Source organism: Octopus bimaculoides, chromosome 7 (assembly GCF_001194135.2).
Source record: "Octopus bimaculoides isolate UCB-OBI-ISO-001 chromosome 7, ASM119413v2, whole genome shotgun sequence".
Taxonomy (NCBI): domain Eukaryota; kingdom Metazoa; phylum Mollusca; class Cephalopoda; order Octopoda; family Octopodidae; genus Octopus; species Octopus bimaculoides.
This window is the reverse complement of record NC_068987.1, coordinates 19085301-19097924: the sequence shown is the minus strand read 5'-3', so window position 1 is coordinate 19097924 and position 12624 is coordinate 19085301. Positions and strand designations below refer to the sequence as shown.

Here is a 12624-nt window from a genome sequence, read left to right as displayed (position 1 = left end):
GCTGTTCTGACCGCAGCTGGAGCGGAATTGATAAGATAGCAATCAAACTGAACTAACAGACCCTGAGGCAAGAAAAGAGAAAGACAGAGTGTGTGTGTGGGGGATGTTTTTGAGGTCACTCGATCTGTTAGAAATAGCAGCCAAATCTCCCTCATATCACATTTTACTCATTTGTTTAAAAAAAGAAATATATATTGGGCTAAGTTGTGCTAGATATACAACAACAAAAAAATAGTGATGGTCTGATTCTGGATCGTAGATCTGCCCGGTTGAGGCTGGTACTACTAAAGCAGCGCGGACCCGTCCGCGCTAGCTAGTCTTGAGTGGTCGATCCTAACCCTAACCCTATCCCTAACCCTAACCCTGTCCCTAACCCTAACCCTATCCCTAACCCGCGTGTGCAAATGAATACGTGTTTAGGGTTAGGGTTAGGGTTAGGATCGACCACTCACGACTAGCTAGTGCGGACGCGCGACTGCGCGTTCGGGTCCGCTCTGCTTTAGTAGTACCGTTGAGGCTGACCTGGAATTTAATAACAACTACTGACAGTACAATATTTCAGATTTCAAGCGGGGGCGAGCCGGCAGAATCGTTAGCGCGTTGGAGAAAATGCTTAGCGGCATTTCTTCCGGCTCTTTGCATTCTCAGTTCAGACTCGCCCGTGGTCGACCTTGCCCTTCAAAATATAGTACCAGTCAAGAACTGAGGTCGATTACATTGACCGATACCCTCTCCTAAAATTGCTGGCTTTGTGCCAAAACTTGAAAGCAATAATTCCTCTTTCACTTTCCTATTAAAACTACAATAGTACATCAGTCGGAGTAAACGGAAAGTTACTTTCTCTTTATACCGTCTCCTCCCACTCCTCTCCTTTATCATGTTATCTTTCTTACCGCAGCGGTTCCCCCGCCCCACCTTTCCCTACCGCTTCACTTACCGGTACATTACTTCTCAGCATTACTCTCTCTCTCTCTCTCTCCCTCGTCTCTTTCTATATTTCTCTTTTCTCTCTGCCTTCTCTTCACCTTATCCGAGCATTTCTCTGACCTCTCTTTTACTCTGTCTGTTTCTCTTCCTTTCACTCGCATTCCCCCAACTTGGCACTTTCTTCTCTCTGTGTGTCTTTCTTTCTCTCCTTCTCCCTCCCTTTATTCGTGCCAATCCCCTCTTTTTACTTACCGGCCTGTTACCTCTCATCTCCACCAATCTACTTCTACTCTCTCCCGCTCTTTCGCTCTGTCTGTTTCTCTCAGTCTCTCACCCCCACCTCATTTGCTGGCCTGTTACCTCACACCACCAATCTGCTTCTCTCGCCTTTCTCTCCCTGTTGTACTGGATGGCTCTTTCTCATCCATCATTCATCATTACACTATCTCAGACGGACGTTCCAGCTCTTCCTTCACCTCACAGTACCGGCTCATTGTAATCAACCTCTAGAAGCCATGAACGAACAGCTCAGCCGGACACTCCGTAGCTAACGAACAACTAATACCTTTCTAATTATCAGCTCTATTTCTCCCTCCATGCCACCCAACTGTCCTGTGTCCCAGGTTCGCATCGCCGTCTGACCATGATTTACGAAATGTCTTTTGCCAAAATCGGCGGCATTTTCAAGAACTACAGTTGCTACATCGTGCTGGCAGCTTATGTCCTCTTCGATGTCCACTATTTTATTCGGACAGTGCTGGTCGTTACTGGAAATGTCCTTCTTACCAAGCTGATAGGCAGGAGAGACGTGATGGAGGAAGATGGTTACAAAGGTATGTTTCGTATCAAGAAAAAAAAAAGTAAACCTTGTTTTTTGTTCTTATAACCCCTGCGCTTGTTAGTGTCTATCATTGATTAGTGCTTTTTTTTCTTACTAATCTCATCATACGGTTCCTCGATTTGCTAGAAACAGCAGCCAAATACCCCCTACCGTCTTAAATAATGACGGACACATTTGACAATAAGCAATATACACACACAAATAGAAAGAAAGAAAGAGAATAGGGTTATACCTACAAGGAAGTAACAGCTACAATGTTTTTGATCGTTGGTCTGCTCGATCAGGATTGATTTGGGGTTTAAAGTAATCACCACAATTTTTTAAATATTGTTATTATTTGAGCTTAAATCATCGTCTGTACCATAGCATAAAGGGTCATCTCGACTCTACAATAGCGTAAAGTTAAAGCTTTCGGCATGTTTTCCAGTTCTGGTTAGAATCATTCCTCTCCTGCTACTGTAATTACCCTTAGGAAAGGACACGAATTTAATGCTGCCTTATTTACCCATCTTAGACTTCTGTAGTCTTGAAAGTATTTTGTTTTATTTTTACAACTGATTCGGTCAAACATCACCGAGAAATTATATCATCTTTCTTCCGCCAGAAAACGATGGGATCGATAAAAACAAAATATAGAAGGTATGAAGTGCACTGGAACTTGCTATGTCTTATTTATAACGCTAGCTTATGTAATAAAATAATAATAACTCATTATAGAGAAGCAATGAAACTGTAACCTCTAAAAACTACTACGAATTATTTCGGTCTAAATAGAGCCTGCTAGAGACCTCCAAGTAACAAAAAAGTGTTATGGGGGTTGCACCCTAAACCCTCGATCATTTGTTACTCGTGTTATCCTAGTGTTGATGTAAGTGTCGCAGTTCATCATTTGCAGCATGTCTTAGTTCTCATCCTGTCTCCCTCTCGCTAAGCGCACTCAGTATATCTCGTAACATTGCGCTAAAAACGTCAAGCAGGTAGCAAAAAGGAATTAAAAGGAAAACATTTGGGGCTTTTTATATATGTATATGTATGTAGGACATATATATATATATATATATGTATGTATGTATGTATGTATGTATGTATATAAACAAACTGTGTAGAAATGTATGTGTATGAATGTACGTATTTTCTCAAGTATTCATGTTTTTTTCGTTCGTTCCTTTATCTCTCACGCTTGCCTTGGACGACCCCCTTTCATATATATATATATATATATATATATATATATACATATACGTACATACATATGTATATAAGGCTATATCTGGCAAAGCGATCAATATATCGCTTTATCATTTACTTCAAAGCAACTTTGCATTGTTTTCTATTTATTTGATAACATCTGTTCTTCCTTCCTTCCCTCCTTCTCGCTCTCATTTATTAACCCCATACCCGACATCTTTCTGTCGTTTGTTATCTCGCAGACAACTCATATACCTGTTTATTTCCACTGTATATGTATACACATGTTTCTGAACTTCAAATCGGGCTGTTTTTCATTGAATCTAAGCAGAATGCTTATTACATCTACATTACCTCAGAGGAACAAATGAGTCTCAACTCAGTGGCTTGATCTGGTAGAAATAGCACCCAAATTTTGCTCTCTGTCTTAGAAAGTAGGGTCAGTGGCTAAAAAGTAAGACACATTGGTTAATGTTGTCCTGAATATATAAAAAGACGAAGCTGGAACATAATTCTGCTCACAGTTCTGCTCAATCAAAGATGATCTAGCTAAACAAGAATATTATCTTATTGTCAGATATAGACACAAGATCGGTGTAAGGTTGTTCAGCCTCAGAATAGATTCTACTTGTCAGTTCACCTAGCTATCAGGAATAGATACTAGATTATTTGATGAATAGGTACAAGATCAATATATTCTGTTTCAGACCAGACACTAAATTAGCTAAAAGGGAAGCTGTCATATCAATCTAGGGAATGTAGATTTTCAGACAAGAGTCTACCAGTAATAGCTGTTTGGAATAAATACCAGATCAATATGGAGAACATTCGGCCTCAAACCACAGCCTACCAATAATTTGATTCCTATTACTGTCAGTAATGAGGACCAAATCAATTTGAGAAATAATGATAATGATCTTATTGTATACAATGCTCAGGTGTACTAAAGAGAACAGGTCACTGGTGAGTTCAAAGACTAAAGTACTGTTAGTAATAAGGTGCCAAATCAATATGGGGAATGCACGTTCTCAGATCAGCTTTCTGGAAAGGTAAGAAGGAAATGTTTTTGATGGGTTTCCTTGAAATTTCTTTTTTAACCAAAAATCTTTATGGAATAGTCAAAAAGTGAAGCACAATGTCTATTCAGTTTCTAGATAAATCTCTCATTTGTGAATTCAACGTGAAACTGCAAAGTCACACCCACACACACATACACACACGTATGTAATGTTCACTTCTCATATTTATAATCTAACCATAACACAAATGTAATCATTATGGTCATTTGAAATTTCAGCTTCCAATCATGTTAAATCACTGCTTGGTAAATCTCAGTCAATGCCTTACAAGGGAAGTTTTAAACCATTCAAGAAAAGGTACAGTTTATCAGATGAGCTTTTACACAGTTTCTGTCTACCCATTTGTGTGTGAGTTTGTATATGTATGTGTAGTTACATTAATATTTACTATAACTTCCGTTACCATTACCACTGCTAGCATTTATGCCACTCTCTTTGATTTCTTGTTTTCCTTCACTCAGCTATCTGCCTCACTACAGACATGGATTTCCAGTGGCATATGAACAATGCACGCTACCTTCGTGAGTGTGACTGGGCACGCTTTTCGTTCTGGATCCGTAACAGTGGCTTGAAGACAAGAGGTCGAATGTTAGTGAAGGCTTCAACCATCCGATACAGGCGCTCCATCCAGTTGTTTGATATTTACACAATTAAGACAAAGGTAAAAGATGTTGTTGTTCAACCTTTGGTTACCCTTGATCCAACAGACCTATAATTGCTACTAATAGAGGCACAAGTCCTGAAATTTCAGAAAGGGATAAGTCGATCTATAGTCAAAGGCATTCTATATATATATATATGTGTGATATATATATTTATATATTTGACAGGCTTTTTTCAGTCTCTCTCTACCAAATCCAGTCAAGGGCTACAAGAAAGGGCAATTGCCTGAAGAGCCTTAACTGGGACTGAACATCTTACAATTACAAAACAATGTCTATGCATATGTGTAAGATCATCATTATCTTCTTCATTTAATATCTGTTTTCTATGTTGACATGGGTTGGATAGTTTGAAAAAATCTTACAAACTGCAGAGCTACATCAGGCTCCAGTGTTAGTTTTGGCATGGTTTCAATGGTTGGACACCCTTCCTAATGCCAACCACTACACAGTGTGTACTGGATGCTTTTTTCATAACATCAGCAGTAGTGAAGTCATGAAATTACTTGTAAGACAAAGAAAAGAAAGAAAAAGCCCTCTTTATTGAGTGGGAGTGGAGGCGCAATGGCCCAGTGGTTAGGGCAGCGGACTCACGGTCATAGGATCGTGGTTTCGATTCCCAGACTGGGCGTTGTGAGTGTTTATTGAGCGAAAACACCTAAAGTTCCATGAGGCTCCAGTAGGGGATGGTGGCTAACCCTGCTGTACTCTTTCACCACAACTTTCTCTCACTCTTACTTCCTGTTTCTGTTGTACCTGTAATTCGAAGGGTCAGCCTTGTCACGCTGAATATCCCCGAGAATTACATTAAGGGTACACGTGTCTGTGGAGTGCTCAGCCACTTGCACTTTAATTTCACGAGCAGGCTGTTCCGTTGATCGGATCAACTGGAACCCTCGTCATCGTAAGCGACGGAGTGCCAACAACAACAAAAAAATTGAGTGGGAGTATATTTGAGAGAAGAAGAGGTGTTGAAAGATAAAGGAACAAGTACAGGTGTCTTGCTACAGATGAGATATATGGTTACTCCATGTAAAAGGAACATAAAGTTAATGGGGACAGGGTGCCAGAGCATACTTTCAAGGTACAAGAAGGTAAATATAAGGGAGAATATAGGCAATGAATTTGTGGGGAAAGAAAAGTAGGTAATTTGATAACAGTGTGAGCAGAGAATGGTAGATGGTTAGAGATGGATGTAGCTGACATTCTGTTGGTTACGATAATAAGGGTTCCAGTTGATCTGATCAACGGAACAACCTGCTTGTGAAATTAAAGTGCAAGTGGCTGAGCACTCCAGACACATGTACCCTTAATGTAGTTCTTAGGGAGATTTAGCATAACACTGAATGTGGCATGGCTGTCCCTTTGAAATACAGGTACTTCTCGATTTTTGCCAGCTGAGTGGACTGGAGCAACGTGAAATAAAGTGTCTTGCTCAAAGACACAATGCGTCGCTGGGAATTGAACTCATGACCTAATGATTTCAAGCCAAATATCATAACCACTAAGTCATTTGCCTTCACACAGATGTATGTAGTGAGTGATGAACAAACACAGACACTCCCTTTCTCTCATATCTTTTGCTTTTTCTTATAGATTCTCACCTGGGACAGTAAAGCTATATATTTGCAACACGTATTTGAACGACAAAAAGATAAGTTCATCTGTGCTGTTGTTTATATAAACCTGGCTTTGTTGGGAGTCACGCCACAAGACCTTATTTATGAAATTGAAGGAAGAAATATAGTCGCACCCAATGTGAGTCCAGAGCTACAAAAATGGATTGAGAGTAACCAACTGTCAAGTGAAAAGCTACGGAAGACTAATTAATTAATTACCTAATTAATTAACCAATTAAGTTTCCCTGTGAGGTCTTAGAAACTTTTGACCACCTCTCTACTATTTATTTTTTTGGTTTTGTTTTTTAAATGTTTAATGTTTTTGTTGTTGTTGACCAACATTTGTTATTAACTCATACATTAACATATCAAATATATTTTTTCTTATGGAAAAATCATCTTTTGGTTTGCTTTTTGAAGCAAATAATAATAATAATGATAATGATAATAATAATAATGGTGGTGGTGATAATGATGAGGATTTCTCCCACTGTCATAAATTTTTAAGAGAGAGATATAATTGACTGAGTCATTGTAGCATATGACTAGTAGTTGTTATTTGTCAACCCTAGCAGGATTTGAACCCATAATATAGATGGACAGAACCAAATATGAAAGACTACTGATCTGACATTTCATATCATTTCACCACTTCAATATTAATAATAATAAAAATGTTGATGATTATAATAGCAATGATGACTTTTGATTTGTTAGAAACGGTTTGTGTGAAGCAGAAAGAAATATAGAGTAAGCTAAATAATGGTAGTTTCTCTTCAGTTGACTGAACAGAAGATAAGTAAAGCTCTATGTTTCATTTTCTCTGCTCTATTAACTGTAATGAAAATGATAATTAGGTTAACAATTTAGAATACTAATATATTAGATATTATTGAGTAAAATGGTTTAACCTTTGTTACTATGTTTCTGTAGAAATACACTGTCTTTGTTTCAATTAATATGGTAAAATAACTGTCATTATTAAACTGGTGTTTAGAACTTAAATGATTGTGAAAATTTGATGGAAGATTTTAATTTAGGTCGATTTAAAACAATAAGTTTGTATCATAGAACTACGGTTGGTGTCAAAAGATTTTAGGTTTGTAATTTGAGATTGTTTGCTGGAAATGTTTTCCAGAGGTTACTGCATTGTCTTAGGACAGTAGTTAGAATATATTTTTTAAAGTTATTTTACAAAGTAGAATTATTCCAACTTCATTCTCTATTCCTGAATTATATCATTTAGATTTTACAAAGTCAAAGATTTCATGTTGAAATCATTGGTTTGTTCTTGATATCATGCACATAAAATAAAATACATGATGATGATGATGATGACAACAATGACAATGACGATTCCTCCCTTTGTCATAAGGTCACAAATTTTTAAGAGTGAGATATAACTGATTGAGTCATTGTAGCATATGATTGGTATTTGTTTTTGTTGATTCCGGCAGGATTTGAACTCGTAATGTAGATGGACAGAACCAGATACCGAAAGGCAATTGATCTAACATTTCATATCACCATTTCACCACTTTAATATTGATAGTAATAAGAATGTGGATGATTATGATAGCAATGATGACTTTTGATTTGTTGTAAATGGTTTATGTAAACCATGAAAGAAATATAGAATAAGCAAAATAATGGTAGTCTTTTATAAAGTCAAAGATTTCATGCTGAAATCATTGGTTTATCCCTGATATCATGCAATTAAAATAAAATACATGTTTTGAAAAACAAGGGTTAGTGACAGGAAGAGCATCAGGCTATAAAACAATACCTCAGTAAAATACCTGTATAATAAATGGTATGGAAAAATGGGCGTAAAAAGAAATGAAACAAAATACAACATACAGAAGAATTCTTCCTAATATATTTTTTTCACTTTGTATAAAAGTTTTCTACTATTGGTTTATGGTGGTCAAACTTAAGTTCAAGGTTAGTGATGTTGGTAACATTGACTGGACAGAGATTTTCCTATCATTAAAAAAAAAAAAAAATTGGTAATCTCATTCTACTCTTTCTCCTGTTTTGTCAGTCTCAGTTACATCAATGCATGAGACCTATTTGGTTTTAGACCTTAAGTCACTGGTTCAGAAGTTAAAATCCAGTGACTTAAGGCAGACCACACAAATCAGAAAGCTTGCTATGAAAAGTTGGCTGCATTCTGTTTTGTGATCAAACTTACATATCTTGATATCATGTCGGTATAAAAGGCTTAGGTCAGTGATTCAAAACAAAGCTCAGTGACCTCTTTTCCCTGAGGAGATTTGTTATGAGGTGTCGAATTCATCTTCTCTTGTGATTAAATCTCTTTTGCTGGTCTCATGCTAGATGTAACGTTTGACTGAATCACATTTGCTTTTGATTTTAAACCTTAGTTTACTTTATCAGTTTTTTTGGCCTGCAACTCAGTGATAGGTTGTAACCATTTTAAGCCATCCTTGTTGGAGTTTGTGTACATACTTACTGATCTAAAACTTTATGTTGATCAGTATACAAAACTTCATGATTTTTTTTTTTTTTTTTTATACCTGAGTTGTCAGTGACTTAGTGTAGGTTACACATGTAATTATAAATGTATTTGTGTATGAATACGTATCTATGAACTAATTCGATAAACAAATATAAAACAGGAAAAAACAATTGTGTGAACGTGTGTATAGATACAGGAAAAACAGGCAAAAACAATTGTGTGAATGTGTGTATAGATAACTATGGGTATACATGTGAATTCTTACCTAATTAATCTGAAATGGTTCTGATACACAGTTGCAACTCATAATATCTTTGGGAATGATAAATATTACAACACATCACTCCCCTTCCTCTAAAAGTTTGGTTTAACCCATTTAGTTACATATTGCACTGGTCTATTCCCAAATGCTATGGAGGTTCAAATCAACTGGGGTTGATATAATAAGTACTAGTAATATAATAATTGTATCCAGCTAATTATAAGGGTGGTTGTCATAAACCTGAAAAAGAACTCTGTTTAATGTGAAGATCTGTTTGCCCAAAATGGTTTAACCTAGTGTCCTTTGAGTGTTTATCACTTACAGACTTAATCGGCTTCCTCTTAATTTATAAAGCTCCCTCGTTTATTGTACATCAATGGTTTCTGTGTTTTGCTTTAGTTTTGCTTGTAAAATGTTTATATGTACATTTTGTTAATTAAGTAAATTTTTCATTTTATCTAGTTTCAGCTCATGAGCTGTGGGCCATGCTATATATATATTACTTTATGTAAAAATATGTATACATTATATATATATATTTTGTTTGCATTTTATGTATTTTTATTTAAAATTATCATTTCAAGGTTGAAGGATTTGATAAAGACTGCTGGAAGCGAGGTTTGATACATTACTCTACCTGCTACTGTGTCCCACTGTTTCTATGTAAAATCTCATAGGGATCAATTTTGATGTTTGTCTTAATAGGCAAGTTCTTGACAGACCAAATACATAATCTGGATGTGATCACAAATCAGGACCTTTTTCACAAACATTGGTAATGCCATTAGCAAGAGAAGGTTTCTCCATTTCTATTATTGAGAGACACCCTTTAAAGAAATTAACTCAGTCAACTATATTTTCTGCCCTACAGAATTCACTTCAAACCTTATTAAGTGGTAGCTGTTTTAATATTTACTGAATTTCAAAGAAGTATTTGAAGGATCACTGAAGAAATAGGGACATAAATCAATGTTATTTCACAGTTTGAAAGATATATGTAAGTAATTTTTGCTGTGTCTAGGGAGAATCATTATACCAATATTAATCACATACACACACTGGTTCAATTCTGCTTCTTTATTATTAGTCAATTGGTTCAATATCTATCCAACTAATTAATCAATCATTTGTTTAACTTGTTGGTTAAACAGTCAGTGATTTGTTTTGTTTTCTGTTTGTTTGTTTTTTTAGCTTTGGTTAGTAATAAAGGAGTGGAATTGAACTAGTGCATGTGTTATTAATATTGGCCGAATGACTCTCTCTAGATACAACCAAATTTGTTTCAACACACGAATTCACATAAAGAATCTTGCAAATCAAATACAAAAACTACCAAGTAACTTTTGTCTTATAACTTAGTCATAGGCAGAAGGACAGTACCTACTACTCTTTTCAGAGCCTACAAAATGAGTGCAAGAAGGAAAAAAGCCATCCTCAGGTTGGAGACCTAGTCTTAATGCTTGCAACAGACTTAGCTCTAATAGAGGCACTGAAAGACCAGGTGGAGGTTTTAAACTTGCCCAAAATAAGAATACCTATATTTTTTCAATTATTACTGAAAAAATATAGGTATTTTTATTCAACACTTTCATTCAATTTCAGGGAAGTTTCACTACTAACTAAAGTTGCAAATTGTGTGTATATGTATTAAGGAAACTATTGATTTTCTTTTTTTTTTTTCTTTTTATATTTTTTTATATGGATTAAGCTTTAGTTACCACTCGAGTTGTCATCACATTCTAAACGAATTGTTAATTGCTTTAATTACTACTGGTTATTTAGTACAGCAGTCAGTATTGTTATTTCCTACAGGTTATAATCACTGTTAGCAGATTTTAACACAGTCCTATTACAACAGGTTAACTATAACACTTATATTATCAAAGTGCTGTTTGTGTTTTTTATTTTGTTCAGATATGATTTGATTCAAACTAATGTCTTAGGGGTAAGTTTCACAAGTTTGCAAATATTTTAAAATATTTATCTTTAATTAAATTTGACTGCAAAGTTGTACAAAATTTCAACATTTCTCTTCATTTTTATCTGATATTATATGGTATTCATTTTCTTGTTACTTTCCCCATTTTGTTAACTGACAAATGTTTATTATTGGTACTGTTCACAGAAGGCGTGCTCATAGAGGTGCATTAAAAAAATGTAATGTAAACTTAACCAACTCATTCTAACATGGAAAAATAGATATAAAACTGATGATGATAATGATGATATCATTATCAATAAACTAGTTATAGTCATTTTATCAATGGTTTCCATTTTTCTTCATCAAGTAGTTTGTAAAGAATACTTATTGAAATGTTTCTTTTATTACTCAGCAGTAATGGTGTAGATACATAGAATAGTTTTAGATACAATAATAGTAATTTACTCACTCATAGCAGATTTTAGTTTTCTTTCTCTTTGACCTTTGTCTTTGAAGAATAGTGATATTGCTTCAATTTCTTGAGGGTTCACTGACATCAGATGGAGATGTGATATTGATTTGGTTAATGCAGAATCTAAAGAGTTGGATGCTAGTGGTTCATTCAAATATTGAGACTTTGGAGATGACGACTACATACAAGAGCTTGGCAAGTGAAACAATATATAAGAACATGTAAAAAGAGGCAAGTGCAATATGTAGTTCTGAATGGGACAAGGTGCTGGTTAGATGGTATTTTACCTAAACTAGTCGTTTTCATAGTTCTAGTTGAATAATGCTGATTAAATGTGTAAATGTCTAAGATTACTATTTTACTCTTGGTATGATCTTTGATCCTCAGCAGGTGTCCTTATTCTTGGATATGTGCATAGTACCTCGTTAGATTCAATGTAGGGACCTTTATTTCTGAACTAGCAGTAGTGATGGAATTGCATTACCAAAATTTAGCTGTAGGACTATAATATTTTTCAGATACTAATTCTTTTTAAAAACTAACCATTATATGTAATGTGTGTGTATACATATATATAAAACAAGTCATACTTGTTGACAGAAAAGGCATCAGGCTGTAGAATACGGCCTCAAATTCTTGTCAAACCAATGCCAGTGTGGAAGAAACACATAAAAATGATGATAATATGATGTAGGTATATTTTCTTCCATAACTGACTAAAGCACTTAAAAGCAACTGACCTGATTACTGCTGTTTTTTTGTTATTTAGCATCAGGTGAGCCCCAGCTGAGCCCTATGATCAAAGGTGTTCCAATTGGAATGATTTTTGCCTTTGATGAATTTAAAGCGACATGATCCAATGTGTACCCTTCTCCTTTTTTTAAAAATAGCAGGTTGTAATTTAAGGTAAATTTGGCTGCTACTTGCAGTAGGTGGAGTTCCCACAGAAACTCCCTTGTTAACTTGTGTTAATATTACCATCAGCTAGCAAGAATGTATAGTAATATTTATTGCCTTCTTTAGTTATCTTAAAAACTAGAGTGTTTGTTGGTATTTTAAAATAATATTACTATATATTTTAAGGTAGCAAGCTGACAGAACCAATAGCATGCCAGGCAAAATACTTAGCAGCATTTTGTCTGTTTAGGTTCTGAGTTCAAATGCCACCAAG

At 35.4% G+C, this 12624-nt stretch overlaps 1 protein-coding gene across 3 annotated transcripts; it reads left to right on the top strand.

The window, feature by feature from the left end:
• Positions 1 to 1082: 1082 nt before the first annotated feature.
• LOC106881372 (protein THEM6) lies at positions 1083 to 9431 on the top strand. 3 transcript variants are annotated; one of them, XM_052969317.1, is made up of 4 exons: positions 1083 to 1760; positions 4254 to 4332; positions 4497 to 4696; positions 6294 to 9431. In XM_052969317.1, the coding sequence occupies exons 1-4, from the start codon at positions 1749 to 1751 to the stop codon at positions 6525 to 6527; spliced, it is 525 nt and encodes a 174-aa protein (XP_052825277.1). In that variant the 5' UTR covers positions 1083 to 1748; the 3' UTR covers positions 6528 to 9431. The 3 variants fall into 3 exon arrangements, with proteins under 3 accessions (XP_052825277.1, XP_014787220.1, XP_014787221.1); XM_014931735.2 differs by lacking the exon at positions 1083 to 1760 and adding an exon at positions 1989 to 2071; XM_014931734.2 differs by lacking the exon at positions 4254 to 4332 and having other exon boundaries at positions 1089 to 1760.
• The last annotated feature ends 3193 nt before the right edge of the window (positions 9432 to 12624 follow it).